General features: G+C 39.3%; 2 protein-coding genes across 4 annotated transcripts; both read right to left on the bottom strand.

Annotated features, from left to right (window-relative positions):
- Positions 1–199: 199 nt before the first annotated feature.
- Positions 200–4989, bottom strand: LOC148206414 (CRS2-associated factor 1, chloroplastic-like). Of its 3 annotated transcripts, none has more exons than XM_088104283.1 (6): positions 4204–4989; positions 2954–3081; positions 2585–2810; positions 2372–2499; positions 1528–2245; positions 200–870 (listed from the first exon to the last, which is right to left on the bottom strand). In XM_088104283.1, the coding sequence occupies exons 1-5, from the start codon at positions 4982–4984 to the stop codon at positions 1571–1573; spliced, it is 1938 nt and encodes a 645-aa protein (XP_087960409.1). In that variant the 5' UTR covers positions 4985–4989; the 3' UTR covers positions 200–870; positions 1528–1570. The 3 variants fall into 3 exon arrangements, with proteins under 3 accessions (XP_087960409.1, XP_087960410.1, XP_087960408.1); XM_088104284.1 differs by having other exon boundaries at positions 200–629; XM_088104282.1 differs by lacking the exon at positions 200–870 and having other exon boundaries at positions 1392–2245.
- A 7711-nt stretch (positions 4990–12700) lies between these two features.
- On the bottom strand, positions 12701–14164 carry LOC148206413 (uncharacterized). The gene has a single exon (XM_088107843.1). It carries the CDS (start codon positions 14162–14164, stop codon positions 12701–12703), a length of 1464 nt encoding a protein of 487 aa, XP_087963969.1.
- Positions 14165–20945: the final 6781 nt, after the last annotated feature.

Below are 20945 nucleotides of genomic sequence, written 5' to 3'. Positions count from 1 at the left end.
TCGATACCATTCGGCCTCGCTTCCCTCCTACCTTTCTTCTCCTTCTCATTACCTCCCACCTTATACCCTAACATATACAGTATCAGATATAAGACCTGCAAAAATTTTTAAACATAACTGTGCCCACCAAACTATTAAAAAACGGTACTTATGCTTTAATGATACAGCAATGGAAATACAGTTCCTGGTCATTGTAATATATAAGACGTCAAAGAAGGAAATTCTAATATATCCAAAACATTGTAATACATCCAAAACCATACATAGTTGGCATCATTGTCATTCATTAAATTACATAGCAGTAAAACCATAAACATTGTTCCTTAGACTATTATATAATAAGATCCTTAAACTTGGCATCATTGTCATTTATACATACATCTATAGTTGAGCTTCCTGGTCATTCATACACACTTCAGATAATTGTGATGATGGCATGATTGGTTCTTGGGTTGCTTTGGGGGACCAGCACCGAATATTGTAGTTTCTCATCAATAAAGGACCCACACCTGACCTACCGAGACACGAACCCCTGCATGCACTCTGCCGCTTCCAACTACTTCTTCACCGACGAACCTTGCCACTTCAGCTCAAACAAAGATCGCGATTTTTCTTCCCTCACGCGAACCCTAATAATAAAAACCCCCAATTTGTTTCCCCAATCTCAATTGCATTCCTCAATTAAAACGTCTTGCCCTTTAATTTTTTCTTTTTTCCAAGTATACCCTTACCCAAAACTGATTATACTTCTGTTCCTTCTTCTTTATTTAATACAAAAATGCTTTTAAATGCCACGTCTACTTAGTAACTGCAATGACCATGCCACGTAACCAATACTGTAACGGTCGTTTGTCCAATTTAACGGTAGGCCTGTAATTGATTTAATTTTACAAAAACAAGAATTCAATTGATACGCCGAAAAGAAAGAGGACCTAAGAGGACCTATTTGAAATTCATGACCAAAATAGGGATCTACGGAGACATTAAACCATTTTTTTATAAAGATGAAATGAGGTGCAGGGATGCAAGGGTGCAAGAGTGAAGGGATGCAGAAGTGTAACACGAATGCATGTTTGGTGATTGGAATAAAATGGAGGTGGAATCAAGGCTACGCATAGAAATTGTCAACAATAAAAAATTAAACTTTTAAATCACCTATTAATTAGGGGCATTTTAGAAAGTTTGAGGTGCATGATGAAATCCTTGGAGGTGCAGGATTAAACACTCTATTATAATTCCCTCTTAGGCTATTTCTAATGGAAAACCCCCTTTTCTTTCATTCTTTTTTTCTAAATCTCATCATCTAAAACTAAATGCTGCCTAAAGACTTAAAAACAAATATTTAGAATAAATTATTAGAACAAATTTAAATGTCAACACAAGACAAGTAATTATGTACTAAAGGAGTAGTGTTATTTCCAAAATGTTTATATTAGACACCTTTTATACAAGTGGAAATAGAAAACCTACTCTAGTGGCACAGAAAACAAATGACTAATACAAATAGAAATTTGAGATAGAACTTACAAGGATTCTGACTCTTCACTTCAAATCTTGTGACTTCTTACTATCATAACCTGTCTGACAGTTTATAAAGAGGCTCGGGTGGAGTTGATTTAGAAAAAGCCATAGTGGTTTGATAAATGTAGTCGTCATCCAAAAATTTATCATCTAAAACAAGAGCACAGCCTTGCTCAACAGCTTGGTCCAACAGCAATAAAAGTCCTTCTGTACAAGGTGCACAACTTGATGGCTCACTAACATCTGCTTCTGAACCATCAAGAAAGTTGTTTGAATGAGGATCTGCTACAATGCTGGCAGAACTTTTATTAGTACCCGGTACCATTTGTGGTGTGCAAGAAAAGGCCATGACATCTTCTGTGATTTCAACTTCACATGTTTTCATAGGGAGTGAAGCAGCACCAGAAACATCAGACACAGGTGGATTGCTATTTTCTGTGAGACAAAGCACAGTTTTGTGCAAACTCAAATCATCTGAATTAGATAAAATCCTTGTGTCAAGAGGTTCACTGCATAGATGCTCAGTTCTATTGTTTTGTAGACACGTCGCTGATAATTTTCGGACACCTAGAGTCAATTTATTGGAATTTCCACTGTCAACGATAATTTTAGTGGCTTTTGTGTCATCATCTCTGGGATTTGGTAAAGAGGGCCTCCAATTTGGTCCTCTCCACATAAGTATGTGGTCATCTTCAAATGAAAGCAATATACATGGAACAAGATCCTAGAGTCAATGAACATATGTTAGAAAAAGATGTTTATTATAGCATCATTGAAAAATTTACATTACATAAGTCAATGCCTATTATCTTCAACGTTGAATTCAAAGTTTAAGTGAACATGGTTATACCTTTAGTTTTGCTCCAATCTTTTTATAGTCACTTGTATTTAGTTCTTGGCAATTTATTCGCACAAGGTCACATTGTTCAAATGCCTCTCTGACATTAGTCACAAGGTCCCAATATACACCATTTTTTGCTGCAACAATAAAATGATAGGGACATGTTAGTTTGAAGAAAGAACAAGAATAGTTAAATTGTAATGAATCTCCAAAACAATCTACCTAGTTTGCGGATGGGCATCAAGACCCTTCCCTTTTGACGCATTTCAGTTGCTTCGTCAAGTGTTAAACCTTTTGGAACTCGTTTAATCAGCTTAGGATATACTGGAGACACTGGTCTCCACCACATAAGAGGAAATTGTGGTCGTGTTTCATAGCTGTAGTTTCTCCCCCTGAAAAGGTACACTGTGCCAAAATGTCGGTAAATGATTTTCCCCCCAGTCCTTTCCTGGCAAAACCACACAACATGTCACAGCACACAAGATGAGTTTCTTATTCCCAGTGGATTCTCAAAGCGTAAAAGGCATATATTCATTTAAGTGGTAAGGGAAGCAAGCAAAGTATAAGAGATTACAAACTGAAAAAACAAACCTCTAACTGCTGGCACACATTATCCATGTCGACGGTACACACTCCTCTGCATTTTATCTTGCACACAGTGCTCCTCATCCAATATGTATGTATGTTTTCCAACATGTTATGTGTCAAACCATCCCTGCCTAAATCAGAAATTTGAGTGCAACAAAAGTATATTTACCATTCCCAATAACCAGTTAAGTACATAAAAGTGATCCCCTCACTCTCATCCAGCATAAACTATTTTCCACTCCTCTTTCCATGTCAAATAATCTTTTACAAGTAAGGTTTCTTGAAAGCACAAAGCTTAAATTCAATTTTTTTAAAAGTGCTTTTCGTATTGTCCTATAATGAAAATTAAGATTTTACCACAAGCATCAAACCAACTTTAAATATCACGTCTTAGTGCATAAACACCTAAGGTAAAACTCTTCAACAAATTTTCCGGTATGCCCTTACCAGAGAAAAACTAAATAAATAAATTGAGTTTCAATCATAAACTAAAATCAAATTAAGCACTTCATGTTTTATAAAACTTCTGTCCTGACCTGTAACTCGTGAAAGATGCACATTTTTTCTCTCTAATAAATAATTATGAAGAAATTTATCGATAGACTTAAAAACAATTGGAGAATTGCATCTAAGTATTATTGTCCATTAGATTCATACAAACTTTTGAAACAAAGTAATATAAATTGAAAAACACAGATGGTAAACACGAGGGAGCCCTTCATAAGGACTTGCATACATACACCAATAACAATCAAATTATCATATTTGTCATGAAAGGAAAACACTAAAATAATGTTTAACTGAGGAATGATTCACATACACCTTGATTTTATGGACACCTATTACACACTTGTTTCACACAAGCGAGCCCTGTACAAGGGAGGGCTCCATAAGGATTCGGATACATACACCAATAACAATCAAATTATCATATCTGTCACCAAAGGATAAACACTGAAATAATGTGAAACTGAGTAATGATTCACATTCACCTTCATTTCATGAAGGACTATTTACATACTTATTTTTCCTTTTTTATCTCTCTTTTCATCATGTCATATAACCTTTGAACCTATCACTTTTACTCTTTCAATGTGTATATTAAGTGGTGTCAACCTTTAAGTTGTAGATGAATAATTGGTAAATCCGGAACTTTATTTCTAACAGGTTGATCATTTTTACACAGACATCAAATTAAAATATTTTATAAAATTAAAAACAAAACATCAGCTGTAATACATAAAAGAAAATACCAATATGTAGTTGGCGCGAAGATTTCTCCGCCCTCTTAACTAAGCGATTGATCTCATCCTTACTCAACGGTTCTCCCAACACCTCCTCCCTCGACTCCCAAATCGGCATGGCCAAACGGACTAGTTCAGCTCCCTTCTCATCTGATGGCGGCGGATCGAGCAAGTGGAACTCCCTCACAGTTGTCTGGCTCGGCGGTACTGGGTTCCGCCCTGTCCATGGCCGTGGCAAGGTTGGCGGTCCAAACGGTGCGAATGGCGGCTCGCGCAATTTCACCAGATTCGTTTTCGGGGTCTCCGTGTAACTGAACCTGAAGTCGAACGGTGCGCCTTCGACCACGTAAGACACTCCATCCTCACCGATTTTCACATTTTCCGGCCCCGGTTGAAACTCAAGTCTCTCGACTCGTGAAACCACGGGATGCCAATCAAGCAAGGACTTCGGTTTTGGAGGTGGTTTAGAGTATTTCGATTTTTTCCCCAGAATCGAAGGTTGCGACGGTGCAGAGGGGGTTCCGAGAGATTTAAAAGTTTCGGAAGTGGGGGAAACAGCGGCAGTAGTGACAGTGTTAATGATGTTATCTGCGGCGATGTTGCGGCGAGTGCGGCAAATTTCCTCTTCGATTTCATGGAGCGTCCGGCGGCGCTGGTTGAACTTCTCTGCGTTGGCGTTGTTCCAATGGGAAAAACGTAGCTCCGTGGAACAACGTTCGCGGGTCGGGTTGTGGTTGATGTGTGGGCAAAATATGGGTAACTGGATTGCCACCTTCAGTAACACATCCATCTCTTCTCACCGTTGGGCAGTGTCATAGACCCTTTATAAAACTCAACCACAAGGGTGTTTTGGGAAATAAATCTCACTTAGGATATTTTACATCGCTTTTTATTTTAAATAATATTAAAAAAATAAATTTTAAATTTATAATTAAGTTTGAATAAAAATCATGATGTAAAGGTAAATATAATAATAAATATATATATATATATATATATATATATATATATATATATATATTAGTTATAATAAAATTTAATGATAATATATGTATTAGACTTATAAAGGTGTAGCATCCCATAAATACAGTAATAAACCATACAATAGAATAATCACATTAATTAACGTATCGGTTCAGTCTTACACTAACAACGAACGATCACGACCGATCGGCCTTACAAAAAGTTATAAACTTAACTTCACAAGATAACAAGACTAGACCGAACGGTTTACAAAAAGAAAGTTTACTGAACGGTTACTTCTAAAAAGAAAAAGGTGACCGAACGACACCTTATACTAACTAACTATACTACTAACCGAACGTACTACGGTTCGGCCTTAACTTCCACGTCGACGAGGTTCTCTTCCTCCAAATTTCCTTCTTCCAGCGCCTCTTCCAGTAGTGCGTCTCCATCTGCTCACATCCACACGGATGATCATTGCAAAGACAAGACGGACGTACAAGGACAAGACAACACAAAGAAAACACAGGGTAAGCTTATGTAATTTAATTCAAGTAATAACATACATTTTGATATGCAAGCATATTCAAACACATTCCAATAAATAATTCAAATCAAACCCTGATACTAGACCGATTGTCCGGACTGTATGAATTCTGTGTAGCTACGACGTTCGTGCACCCGGGTGATGTAGTAACTGGAATTCTCATCAGCTGCCACCCGAGGTTAGTCCGTTCCGTCCAAAGTACCCCTAAGGACTAGGACCTCCTGTCGTTCCCACACATGACCTACTCCCCTCTACGTGAGGACGAGTACTCACGGAACATCAGGATGAATCGCCAGCTAAGCTTTGTCCACATTCATACTTTACGATATCAATATTCATCCATGAGTCGTTCCTCCCCGGAACGCTAGTCCAACTTCATATCATTTCATTCATAATCATTTTCAATTCCATCCTTCATTATCACTTTTCTCAAATTCATCTTTGTTCAAAGGTTTATAAAGACACCAGAAACCGAATGTTCAATCCTCACCCAGAACGAGGATGAACACTTGAGACGAGACAGATAGGTCTCCAGCTCCAGAATAGAATAAGACTAAGAGAATTACTTTTAGATTCAAGAATAATCCCGGGTAAAATATATATAATATGTAACGAACGTTATTTACATTGTGAATCAGTTAAATGAACTGACTCTCGTGAGTTCAGACCCACAGTCAAAGAATAGAGTAAGTACAGAGGCCCTAGGCCGGATCCAATGAACGTAGACACATTAGAACGTTAAATAACCATAGTTTAGAATCAATCATATACAGGAACCTAATGCCCGTCAATGACCGAACACGGTAAAAGGATTTACTAAATTTGGACGAATGTTGTTTCATCAAGTTTGATAAATTAAAAACGATTACGAGCGTTCGGTATAAGACCGAGCGCCACTCATTACGAGAGCTTGGGTTGAGACCCATCACTGATTTAAACTCATAATAGAAATATTAATAGTAATAAATATATTAAGAGATGATGAAGCTAGGATTTAAAAATGACTAAGTATCCAAATATATGTTTACAAGATTCTCAATTCCTCACATAACACTCAAGGGCATCTACGCTTGGCCGAACGCTCAAACATAGCACTTTTACAAGAGGGCGTTCGTCCTCAACTAGAATTCTCCAAATGAAAGAATCCCATTTTAACTATGTTCACCAGAAAAACCGAACGGTAAATGACCGTTCAGTAACGAACGTACTTTATCATAGTAAAGATTTCATATTCAGATCTCATTTATCTCCAACTCATGTCTTAATACATAATTTCATAACTTTATAAATTCATATCAAAATCAATTTGCATTCTTCGTACAATCTATATCATTCTAATAAATCATACTCCACATAACACTCATATCAACATTCATACAATCCAACATATTAACCATCATGCATTATTTTCATTTCAGTCCATTAACGATCGTTCATACAACACAATAAACATACAGATTAAATTAAATAAGCTTCCCTTACCTGGATCCATGAGTGAACGTCCTAAACGTAGGTTCTTGGTTCGTCCGACTACAACTTCTACCCTCACGATCACTTAACTTTTCCAAACTAAACCAAACAATAAGAAACCAAGATAACTTAGACTACACCCTCGCATGAAACCAAAACGTGGTTTGCATGTAACAAAAGAACGAACGACTAAGGGGAGAAGACTTACCAGTTCAAACTTGAAACTCAATCGGTTCAAGATGAAGCTTGGGACGCCGGGAATGCTTCCACGGTGCCTGAACGGTGATCGGAGTAGAGAAGGGTAAGTTACAGTAGAGAGAAGGGAGGGTTTTCTAGAGAGAAGAAGGAGGAAAATGAAAGATCAGATTTTGGAAAGAGGGTGCATGCAGAGAGTGGGGTAGGTTTTTCTGAAAAATCCAAGTTTTGCTTCACACTTCAAAACGGACATCCCCTCATCTGTCGACACCTACTTTCCACTGACTGATTTACGGGTCTCCTTCGCTTGACACCTAGCGTTCGTCATCTGAGTGTCGAGCCTCCCTCTTGACACGTGAATTCCACTAACGACACAAGCTTGGATTTTACTGGTTTCTGACTTTTGATTTTACTGGTTCTGACAAAAGGTAAATATAATAATATGTGAAAAACAATCTACACTAAAAAAATTTAGGCTTAATTACCTACTTAGTCCCCATGTTCGGAGGTAATTTGCTGTTTAGTACCCGGTTTTAAAAATGTAGGCATTTGATACCTATGTTTTGAAATTTGTATCAATTGAATCCTACCCACTTAACGCCGTTATAAATCTAACGTTTTTCTGACTGTGTATGTGATTTGTGGACGAGCGTTTGTGGACGAGCGTTTGATAACGCTCGCCCTGTGGACGCAAGTACGTTCAGTGGACGCTCGTCCAGCGAAGCGAACGCCCAGTCAGGCAGAAGAGGACGCTCGTCCAACGAAGCGAACGCTCGTCCATAACCGCTCGTCCACAAATCACATACACAGTCAGAAAAACGTTAGATTTATAACGGCGTTAAGTGGGTAGGATTCAATTGATACAAATTTCAAAACATAGGTATCAAATGCCTACATTTTTAAAACCGGGTACTAAACAACAAATTACCTCTGAACATGGGGACTAAGTAGGTAATTAAGCCAAAAATTTAATCACTAAAGTTTAATTAAATTTTAAATTATGAATAAATTTAGATACTTTCAATGAAATGTTATTAAATTTTTGTGATTTAGTGAGTGTTAAAAAGTTTTATACCTTGAGTATCTTTAGTTTAATTTGTTTGTTATGACTTATGTATCCTCACATTTATTGCAAAAGACTTTCATGTAGTATTTATTAAATATAAAAAGTCATGAAAATAATTTTTAAAGTTATTTAAAATTATAATATTATAAATTAGATAATCATAAAATCATAAATTTATAAAATCATAAATTTATTATTTATAAACATTAAATATTGTTGCAACCGGAATCGCGACGGGACGACGATCCAAAAAAGAAAACGAGTTTAAGAAGAGATTTGGAGTCGCCACCATAGTTTATTATGGAAAACTACGGAAAAACCTCAAAACGATAAAGCACGGTCCACGAAAACCAAAGATTGGGTTCGGGAGTCGGTTACGCGTGGGGAAGGTGTTAGCACCCCACAACGCCTGCCCTAAGGCAGTACCTTTAACTAAATGCACGAATATGATGTGGTTTTCAAAATGTTTAATTATCCCCTAAAATAAAATTCTAAATAAACAAAACATATTTTTTAGTTTTTTGGGCCCGACAAGGATTGACCTTGCTCCTACGTATTCTCATTCAAAATGAGAAATCAGGGTTACGTAGTTCTAGTTAAGAGATTGTTTGTTGTTTGAAAAAGCAGATGTTTTTAATTTTTGGAGATTTTATGTTTTTTTATATTTTTGAGAAAAAGAAGGTAATGAGTACTAGGCCAACACGAACGGTCGCACGAGTACTCATGCCTTTAAAACGATATTTTAATATGTTTAATTATTATTTTTTTAAAAAAGAGAAATAACGATATTAAGCACTAGGACGATGCGGACGATCACACGAGCACTCATACCGTTATTTACTTATTTAGGAAAACTTGAGAGTATTGAGTGCTAGGCTGATGCGGACGATCGCACGAGCACTCATACCCTCGTTTAATATTACGTAACTAAGAGAGAAAAGTATTGAACACTAGGACGATGCGAACGATCACACGAGTGTTCAACCTTTAAACGTATTTTTTGAAATTTTATTTAAGAAAAGAAGAAAAAAAGGTTTTTAGCACAAGGACGACGCGAGCGGTCACACGTGCGCTTAAACCTTTAAATATTTTTGTAATAATTTTTTATAAGAAAGAAGAAGAGGTTTTTAGCACAAGGACGACGCGAGCGGTCACATGTGCGCTTAAACCTTTAAATATTTTTGTAATAATTTTTTATAAGAAAGAAGAAGAGGTTTTTAGCACAAGGACAACGCGAGCGCGTGCGCTTAAACCTTTAAATATTTTTGTAATAATTTTCTATTTTATATGTGTATATAAGTAAAATTATTATATATATATATATATTTTGAAATAAGTGGATATTTAAAAGAAATAAATAAAATAAAGTAATAAAATAAAAAAATGAAATGAAATAAGATAAATAAAAAGGCAAATGAATAATTAAATAATAATAAAAATGGGGGTACCAAAATAAAAATAAAATAATGTCGAACGGTCACTCGAAAAGCTTGGATAACGAACGGTCCGTGGTAAAGGCCGAACGTACGTTGGGAAAAGATTCAGAGTCACGCGCGCTCGTTGGGGAGAGTTGACGAACGTACGTTGAGAAAAATAGACTGAATGACGAGCGTTCGTTGGGTGATACGACGAACGTACGTTGAGTACAGGAAGGTAGATGACGAGCGTTCATTGGATGATGTGACGAACGGACGCTGAGAAGAGGAGGCTAGTCGAAGAGCGCTCGTTGGGGACCAGCGTTCGTTGGGTAGATGAGATGGGATGACGAACGCTCGTTACGGTAGAGCGTTCGTTGGGAAGATGTGGGAAGTGGAGGCCGAATGACGAGCGCTCGTTTGGGACGAGCGTTCGTGGGGAAAATGAGGTTGGATGGCGAACGCTCGTTGTGGACGAGCGTTCGTTGGGATGATGAGGCCGGATGACGAACGCTCGTTATGGACGAGCGTTCGTTGGAAGATGTGGGAAGTGGAGACCGAATGACGAGCGCTCGTTTGGGACGAGCGTTCGTTGGGAACATGAGGCTTGATGACGAACGCTCGTTACTGACGAGCGTTCGTTGGGAAGATGTGGGAAGTAGAGACCGAATGAAGAGCGTTCGTTTGGGACGAGCGTTCGTTGGGAAGATGAGGCTGGTTGACAAACGCTCGATATGGACGAGCATTCGTTGGGAAGATGTGGGAAGTGGAGACCGAATGACGAGCGCTCGTTTGGGACGAGCGTTCGTTGGGAAGATGAGGCTGAATGACGAACGTTCGAAAAAGGCCAAATGACGTGCGTTCGTTCTGGGCTTGGCCCACCGGGTGGCTTCTAACCTAGAATCTCCTAGGGGTTCAGTATCTTCCCTTCCATTCCTCACCCACTCAGATTCAACACCCTCCCTTAAGCTCCCTCTCTTATCTCACACACTCTCCAGAGACCCAAGTTTCTTTCTCTCTGACCAGGAAAACCCTAAAGCTGGGAGGCACGCTGCCGCCACCTCGGCTGGAACCGGCCACCGCCACCTCTGCCAAGACCACGACTTGGCCTCGTCGGTGACAATCTGAGCCACCGGAACCACCGTCGCCTCAACCCAGACACGCATCCCATACGCGCCCTTTTCCACGTTTTCTATTTTTTTTTTTCAATTTTATTTTATTTTTTAATTATTTTCAGTTTTAATTTTATTTTTCAATTTTTTAATTATTTTGATTAATTAACTCTATTAAAACAAATTGAAGATAAGAAAAATAGAAATTGAATTAAAAGCAAAAATCTAAATACATAAAAATAGAATAAAACAAAAGATAAAAAATGAAATAAAATGAAAATAATAGAAAACCAATAAAAACACATTTTTTTACAACCCGGACAAAATTGAGTGTTGACAGCTGCCCCTCTTTACTTAGATATTACTAAATAATATGAAAATTTAATCTTTTCGTATTATTTAAGTAAAGCTAAGTAAAGATAAAGACACTAATTTTGTCCGGGTTTCAATCATGAAAGAAAACGAACAAAATAATTCAAGTCACGATGCCCAAACAACCAATGTCAAGTAGAGTACCAGTAACAACAAAACTAAAACCTGGATTTGACCATTGCCTCACAGAGGGCCAAACTCGTAGAACATAAATTTAAATCCAACCATTGCCATGCAGAGGGTCGATAACAAAAAATTAAAACCTGGATTTGACCATTGCCTCGCAAAGGGCCAAACTCACAGAACAGAAATTTAAATCCGACCATTGCCATGCAGAGGGCCGATAACAGAAAACTAAAACCTGGATTTGATCATTGCCTCGCAGAGGGCCAAACTTACAGAACAGAAATTTAAATCCGACCATTGCCATGCAGAGGGTCAACAATACAAAGCAACGAGTTGAAATTGACCATTGCCGAGCAGATGGCTAGTAATACAACAACGAGATGGGATTAGACCATTGCTTAGCAGAGGGCCATAAAACGAAAACTGAATTCGACCATTGCGAAGCAGAGGGTCGGTATCGCAGAAGAAAACTTGGATTTGAAACTTTCTGAAACGTTGGTAAACACTTAGCAAAACATCGAATAAACTTAAAAGCAAATGTTGTATTAACCTTTTCACAACTTCTCTTGTGCCTAAAGGATTTTTCAAACAAAATACCTTGCTTATTATGAAATGTATGATGTAATGTCATGAGGGTGCATGAATGAATAAACACATGAAACCTTTGCTTTTTTTTTTTTTTTTAAGGTATTCCGGTTTAAGTGGGAGCTTGTGTTGCACAATATCGGTATCCAAACCTGGCATGTCATTGTAAGACCAAGCGAACACATCCTTAAACTCCTTCAATAGGGCTTGCAACCCTTCCCTCACTTCCTTTTTCATGCCAGTATCGATTTTTACTTCCTTTATCCTTCTTCCTCTCCCAAGTTGAGTACTTCAACCTCCTCCATATGGGGTTTTATCTCTTTAGACTCTTGTTCCACTAATCTCAAGAACTCTGGAGAGGGTTCCGGATTATCTTCATAATCATCTTCCGTATTATCGATAGGGTGTTCAAAATTAGGAATATCGACATTGTTATTTTCAAAACTTTCATTGTCACATCTGCATTATTTAAATTTATGAAAAAATAGGAATAAATAAAAAAGGAAAAAAGATGACTAATGCGAAATGATGATAAAAACAAACACGATTCGATTATCACGCTGAGCACAAAACTAAACGTCAACCCGTAAGTCATGAATCCTAAAGCCCCGGGTGAAGCTATAGGATTAATTAAAACTATTACATTTTATTCAAATTAAGCATCACGGGTAAACTCAGAGTTCCAATTGTTGAGTGGTGCATCTGGGGAGCCGGTCCGCACGAAACTTGAGCATTCAAAGCTATCTTCATCCTCCACGGCTGTTATATGGCCCGCGTTGATCCAACCAGCACTACGAAATTTCTCCTTGATGTCACGAATACGAATCTTTTCCACCCTGGGCTCACGCCTTTCTACACGAGCTAGACCGCGCTCTCTCCTTTCTTCCATCAGCCTTCTCGTTTTGTAAGGAAAGGGAGACAGCGCCCGGATGATGACAGACGACTTTTCTTCAGCCTCTGGCGCAGGGGTGGTTCTAGTGAAATAGATCACCAACGGCTCAGGCAGAGTTACGTCGGATTCTCCACCAATCTGTGTAAACACTTCCCCCTCCTTATCCTTGTAGCATACTTGCATCAAACCCCGATCCAGCAGGTCTTGCAGAACATACTCAAATTCACCACATTCCTCAATAGAGTGCCCATCATCCGGATGAAGCGCGCATGTTACATCCTCGTCATAATCACCTTTTAAAAGGCCCACCTTTATCAGCGCCTTGAAGATAAACTTTCTGGAACTTCGGATTCCACCCGCGTCCCTTATCAACTCATATTTTTCATCCTCGATGGCATTCGTCGAGGCACTCCCATGCCCAGAAAGCGGGTTAGTCTCAATGCTGGGTTTATCTTCTTGAAACTTTAACCACCCAGAGTCGATTAGAGCCTGTACTTTGTGTTTAAAAGCCAGACACCTCTCAGTTGAGTGACCAACACCTCCCCCATGGTAACTACATTTGGCCTCTGCATCATAACCCCTGGGATACGGAGGTTGCATGGGCTTCATTGGACAAATAGCAACCAAACCCCTTTGGACGAGTTGGGGTAACAATTCTGTGTAAGTTGTAGGGATAGGGGTGAAATTAACAAATTGGTTCCTTCTTGGGTAAGTATTTTGGCCCGCATTCTGATTTGGACCTGCAATTGCCCCAGCCCTCCAAGTATCAGTTGGGGGCAATGGCGGTTGATAATACCCTTGTTGTTGTTGAGGCCTGGCTTGATGAGCAAACGCCGCATTAGCTGCAAGAGGGGGTTGCCCCAAGTATGGTCGGAAGCTATGAGCGGGAGCTTGACCTCTCCATACAGGCATTGCCGATGCCGCATGCACATCCCCTTCCTCCTTCTTTCCCGCATTGAAATTGGTTTTTTTGTAATTTGCAGTTGCGGGCGAACTGTATGCAATTTTCCCACTTTTAACCCCAATTTCTATCCTTTCGCCTATTATAATGATATCAGCGAAATTGGCAGACACGTTACCGACCATGTGCTCGTAAAATGGCGGCTGAAGAGTGTTCACAAACATTGCCACCATTTCTCTATCATACAAAGGTGGTTCGACTTGTGCAGCTAACTCTCTCCACAGTTGGGCATATTCCTTGAAAGTTTCGTTGTCCTTCTTTGACATATTTTGCAGTTGTAAACGATCTGGTGCAACATGGGTATTGTATATGTATTGTTTCACAAAAGCATCAGCCAAGTCCGCCCAACAACGAATTCGAGTCGGCTCCAAATGAGTATACCAGTTTAATGCCACTCCAGCCAAACTATCTTGAAAAACATGGATGAGCAGCTGCTCGTCATAAGCATATGCAGCCATCTTTCTGCAAAACATGGTTAGATGGCTCTTTGGGCATGTATTTCCCTTATACTTCTCAAAATCTGGCGCTTTGAACTTATGTGGTATTCTGACGCCAGGAACCAAGCTCAATCTGGCAACATCTCCGAATCCATAACTTTCATACCCCTCAACAGCCCTCAATCTTGCCTCTAGGCTCTCAAGTTTATCCTTTGCTCCATCGACATTACTAATTACCCCCTGAAACGAGGTATGTGGTGCAGCCCCTGTAGAAAAGCCCTCTCCGGTAATCACAGGTGGCACCGAAGTTACTCGTATTCCATCCGACATGTTTGCATGCATTCCTTCATTTACCATAGGTGCGGACATTACAACAGGTCCCTGAGTACTGATTGGCGGTATGTTGACAGTGGTAGGGAAAGAGAATGAAGCCTGCTCCCCTTCTGCGTATTCTCCCACAGGTGGGGTGTAACCTGGAGGTAATCCATACATTGGGAACGGAACAGATTGGCTCCCAGAACTGAACAACGGAGGGTAATATTGAGCACTTCCCTCAACTTGTGCAGGCGTCGTCCCTCCCGTAGTCTTTAGGGCTTCGAGAGCCGCCAAAATCTGGGCCATTTGATCCTTCAACTGGCTGACATCAGCCTTAATAGATTCGTGTGACTGCTCCCAATTCTCCATGACCTTCGAGTTAGCTCTGGTCCTGTACGGATGTCGTGGAAAACTTGCCGTTGTTCTCTCACTTGTACTGATGATTATTTTTATTAAATTAAATTAGATAAGGATGAAAAATGCAAAACAAAAGAAAACATGATGCATGCTAGTGATAAGTGGAAATCACAGGATAACGATGACAATACTGATGGAAAATTAACACAAGCCGATACCAAACAAACATCCCCTATCTTTTATTTAAAGAAAATTTGATCCATTACATCGTCTAAGGAACAAAACACAATTATGATGTACATCAATCCCGCGCCCGGGCAATGAAAGATTTCATCTCTCCCACCAACCATTTACAATGATTAATAAACAATTCTATTTCCGCTGATGAATTACGAAAATGAGTACTAGCTTCAGCATTCGACACCATCCTGGGGATGTCTTCAATTGCCCCATTTGCCAAAGCAGCCAAAAAAGATTTGCCCAAGTTTATTAGCCCGGTCAAATTTCCAACATGGGTCCTTAGACTATACTTCTTTCTTAAATCGGAAGAGTCGGTGTGCCGTGTAGCATCGGATCTTGTGTTAACATCCATCTCGTATGAAGTCAAGTAAGTACCTGTGATTTCCCTTAAAATTAACATGTTACTAAATGATGTATGAATATGATGCATGATAATAAAACAACATGACGAAACAAAGCACATGCATGGTATGAAATGTAATATCATTATAAAAAAACGAATAGCGTGAGGATTACAGAAGTACATATTCCTCCCATCGTGCCCTAACAAAGGTTCACTGCTTTGAGTTCAAGGTCAAGTATATGCAATCTCACAAGGATGGTTCCCTTAACCTAAAGGTCAAAGGTTACTAGAGCTATGGCCCCCTTCATAGCATTTCCGCAACAGTCGAGTAATCAACTAGGTGTGGAAACACATATGAAGAGAACAGACTCTAGCTGGAGTTCTCACGATAGCCAAACAGGAAGTACATCCCAGAGTGACACCGCTACACAACTCCTCTAATTCCAAGCTACGCTCAGACCCGGGTATAGGGCCCCACTCATGATATGCCGAAAGTGTGTGTGTGAAGGGAGAAAATTATGCACACCCAAACCCTCACCTGCAAAACAACCAGAAAAATTCCCAGGCAGATATAAACATATTGTCTACCCTAGGGTTCAATATTCCACAGTTATTGCAGTTATTCCGAATATCAAGCATAGATAGAGAAAAGGGAAAGAAAAACACATAAGCAAAACCACATCGAATTCGCGCATCTAATTAAATGGCTCGACTCTCTAAACGTCCCGAGTGGAGTCGCCATCTGTCGCAACCGGAATCGCGACGGGACGACGATCCAAAAAAGAAAACGAGTTTAAGAAGAGATTTGGAGTCGCCACCATAGTTTATTATGGAAAACTACGGAAAAACCTCAAAACGATAAAGCACGGTCCACGAAAACCAAAGATTGGGTTCGGGAGTCGGTTACACGTGGGGAAGGTGTTAGCACCCCACAACGCCTGCCCTAAGGCAGTACCTTTAACTAAATGCACGAATATGATGTGGTTTTCAAAATGTTTAATTATCCCCTAAAATAAAATTCTAAATAAACAAAACATATTTTTTAATTTTTTGGGCCCGACAAGGATTGACCTTGCTCCTACGTATTCTCATTCAAAATGAGAAATCAGGGTTACGTAGTTCTAGTTAAGAGATTGTTTGTTGTTTGAAAAAGCAGATGTTTTTAATTTTTGGAGATTTTATGTTTTTTTATATTTTTGAGAAAAAGAAGGTAATGAGTACTAGGCCAACGCGAACGGTCGCACGAGTACTCATGCCTTTAAAACGATATTTTAATATGTTTAATTATTATTTTTTTAAAAAAGAGAAATAACGATATTAAGCACTAGGACGATGCAGACGATCACACGAGCACTCATACCGTTATTTACTTATTTAGGAAAACTTGAGAGTATTGAGTGCTAGGCTGATGCGGACGATCGCACGAGCACTCATACCCTCGTTTAATATTACGTAACTAAGAGAGAAAAGTATTGAACACTAGGACGATGCGAACGATCACACGAGTGTTCAACCTTTAAACGTATTTTTTGAAACTTTATTTAAGAAAAGAAGAAAAAAAGGTTTTTAGCACAAGGACGACGCGAGCGGTCACACGTGCGCTTAAACCTTTAAATATTTTTGTAATAATTTTTTATAAGAAAGAAGAAGAGGTTTTTAGCACAAGGACGACGCGAGCGGTCACATGTGCGCTTAAACCTTTAAATATTTTTGTAATAATTTTTTATAAGAAAGAAGAAGAGGTTTTTAGCACAAGGACAACGCGAGCGGTCACACGTGCGCTTAAACCTTTAAATAATTTTGTAATAATTTTCTATTTTATATGTGTATATAAGTAAAATTATTATATATATATATTTTTTGAAATAAGTGGATATTTAAAAGAAATAAATAAAATAAAGTAATAAAATAAAAAAATGAAATGAAATAAGATAAATAAAAAGGAAAATGAATAATTAAATAATAATAAAAATGGGGGTACCAAAATAAAAATAAAATAATGTCGAACGGTCAGTCGAAAAGCTTGGATAACGAACGGTCCGTGGTAAGGCCGAACGTACGTTGGGAAAAGATTCAGAGTCACGAGCGCTCGTTGGGGAGAGTTGACGAACGTACGTTGAGAAAATTAGACTGAATGACGAGCGTTCGTTGGGTGATACGACGAACGTACGTTGAGTACAGGAAGGTAGATGACGAGCGTTCATTGGATGATGTGACGAACGGACGCTGAGAAGAGGAGGCTAGTCTACGAGCGCTCGTTGGGGACCAGCGTTCGTTGGGTAGATGAGATGGGATGACGAACGCTCGTTATTGAAGAGCGTTCGTTGGGAAGATGTGGGAAGTGGAGGCCGAATGACGAGCGCTCGTTTGGGACGAGCGTTCGTGGGGAAAATGAAGTTGGATGGCGAACGCTCGTTATGGACGAGCGTTCGTTGGGATGATGAGACGGGATGACGAACGCTCGTTATGGACGAGCGTTCGTTGGAAGATGTGGGAAGTGGAGACCGAATGACGAGTGCTCGTTTGGGACGAGCGTTTGTTGGGAAGATGAGGCTTGATGACGAACGCTCGTTACTGACGAGCGTTCGTTGGGAAGATGTGGGAAGTAGAGACCGAATGACGAGCGTTCGTTTGGGACGAGCGTTCGTTGGAAAGATGAGGCTGGTTGACAAACGCTCGTTATGGACGAGCGTTCGTTGGGAAGATGTGGGAAGTGGAGACCGAATGACGAGCGCTCGTTTGGGACGAGCGTTCGTTTTGAAGATGAGGCTGAATGACGAACGTTCGAAAAAGGCCAAATGACGTGCGTTCGTTCTGGGCTTGGCCCACCGGGTGGCTTCTAACCTAGAATCTCCTAGGGGTTCAGTATCTTCCCTTCCATTCCTCACCCACTCAGATTCAACACCCTCCCGTAAGCTCCTTCTCTTATCTCACACACTCTCCAGAGACCCAAGTTTCTTTCTCTCGGACCAGGAAAACCGTAAAGCTGGGAGGCACGCTGCCGCCACCTCGGCTGGAACCGGCCACCGCCACCTCTGCCAAGACCACGACTTGGCCTCGTCGGTGACAATCTGAGCCACCGGAAGCACCGTCGCCTCAACCCAGACACGCATCCCATACGCGCCCTTTTCCACGTTTTCTATTTTTTATTTTTCAATTTTATTTTATTTTTTAATTATTTTCAGTTTTAATTTTATTTTTCAATTTTTTAATTATTTTGATTAATTAACTCTACTAAAACAAATTGAAGATAAGAAAAATAGAAATTGAATTAAAAGCAAAAATCTAAATACATAAAAATAGAATAAAACAAAAGATAAAAAATGAAATAAAATGAAAATAATAGAAAACCAATAAAAACACATTTTTTTACAACCCGAGTGTTGACAAATATTATTAAAAATTATAAAGAAATACTTATTTATAGTTTTAAAGTAAAACTATTAAATAAAAGGACGAGCGGTTATGGACGAGCGTTCGCTTCGTTGGACGAGCGTCCTCTTCTGCCTGACTGGGCGTTCGCTTCGCTGGACGAGCGTCCTCTTCTGCCTGACTGGGCGTTCGCTTCGCTGGACGAGCGTCCACTGTACGTACTTGCGTCCACAGGGCGAGCGTTATCAAACGCTCGTCCACAAATCACATACACAGTCAGAAAAACGTTAGATTTATAACGGCGTTAAGTGGGTAGGATTCAATTGATACAAATTTCAAAACATAGGTATCAAATGCCTACATTTTTAAAACCGGGTACTAAACAGCAAATTACCTCCGAACATGGGGACTAAGTAGGTAATTAAGCCTAAATAAAATTATACTTGTACAATAATTCACGCCGCCGTGCACATCATTTATTGTCAGACCTCGGAAAACGAACCCAAAACCCCTGCTCAGACTCATTAAAAACACACCCAAACTCTGATGCGCTAATGCCAGGTGTCAAGAATGGAATTTTCGAAAGTCAGTTAGTGGATGGCAGGTGTCGACAGGAGAGTGTACGACCGTTTGGACGTGGGGTAAACAAAAATGATTTTTCTGAAAACCCTGCTTACTCTCCTTTGCATGCACCCTCTTTCCAAAATCTGATCTTTCATTTTCCTCCTCCTTCTCTCTAGAAATTTCCCCTTCTCTCTACTGTAACTCACCTTTCTCTACTCCGATCACCGTTCAGGCACCGTGGAAGCATTTCCGGCGTCCCAAGCTTCATCTTGAACCGATTGAGTTTCAAGTTTGAGCTGGTAAGTCTTCTCCCCTTAGTCGTTCGTTCTTTTGTTACATGCAAAGCCAAGTTCTGGTTGCATGCAGGGGTGTAGTCTAAGTTATTCTTGATTTTTATGTGGTTCGATTTAGTTGGAAGAGTTAAGTGATCATTGAGGGTAGAAAGCTGTAGTCGGGCGAACCAAAATCCTACGTTTAGGACGTTCACTCACAGATCCAAGTAAGGGAAGCTTATTTAATTTAATTTGATTTGTTTGCTGTTGAACTGTCTGAACGTCCGTTTAGTTGACTGAATGATTTTGATGCATGATGGTGATATGATTGTATGGAATGAAATATGAATGAATTAGAGTAAGTACGTAGGCTCTAAGCCGGATCCAAATGAATGTAGACACATCAAGACGTTAAAGAATCATATTTAGAATAATTCAATTATAGAAACCTAATGTCCGTCAATGACCGAACACGGTAAAAGGATTTACTGAATTTGGACGAACGCTATTTCATCAAGTTTGATAAATTAGAAACGATTACGAGCGTTCGGTATAAGACCGAGCGACACTCATTACGAGAGCTTGGGTTGAGACCCATTACTGATTTAAACTCATAATAGAAATATTGATAGTAATAAATATAATACGAGGTGATGAAGATAGGGTTAAGAATGACTAAGTATCCAACTATATGTTTACAAGATGCTCAATTCCTCACATAACACTCAGGGGCATCTACGCTTGGCCGAACGCTCAAACATAGCATTATTATAGAGGGCGTTCGTCCTCAACTAGAATTCTTTCCAAATGAAAGAATCCCATTTCAACTATGTTCAACAGGAAAACCGAACGGTAAATGACCATTCAGTGACGAACGTACTTTATCATAGTGAAATCTCATATACAGAATCTTTTACATTTCAACTCATTTTTCTTAACTTATAACTTCATAACTTCAGAACTTTATAAAAATTCCTATCATAATCAATTTTCATATCTCATACAGCACATATCATATAAGTTTAATATATTTCATACATTATAACCTAATTCAGTAAATCCTTTTACCGTGTTCGGTCATTGACGGACATTAGGTTTCTATAATTGAATTATTCTAAATATGATTCTTTAACGTCTTGATGTGTCT

The sequence above is a fragment of the Vigna umbellata genome, chromosome 1, assembly GCF_029865625.1.
Source record: "Vigna umbellata cultivar VRB3 chromosome 1, Vumbellata_1.0, whole genome shotgun sequence".
Taxonomy (NCBI): Eukaryota; Viridiplantae; Streptophyta; class Magnoliopsida; order Fabales; family Fabaceae; genus Vigna; species Vigna umbellata.
This window is presented reverse-complemented; position numbering and strand designations above follow the sequence as displayed.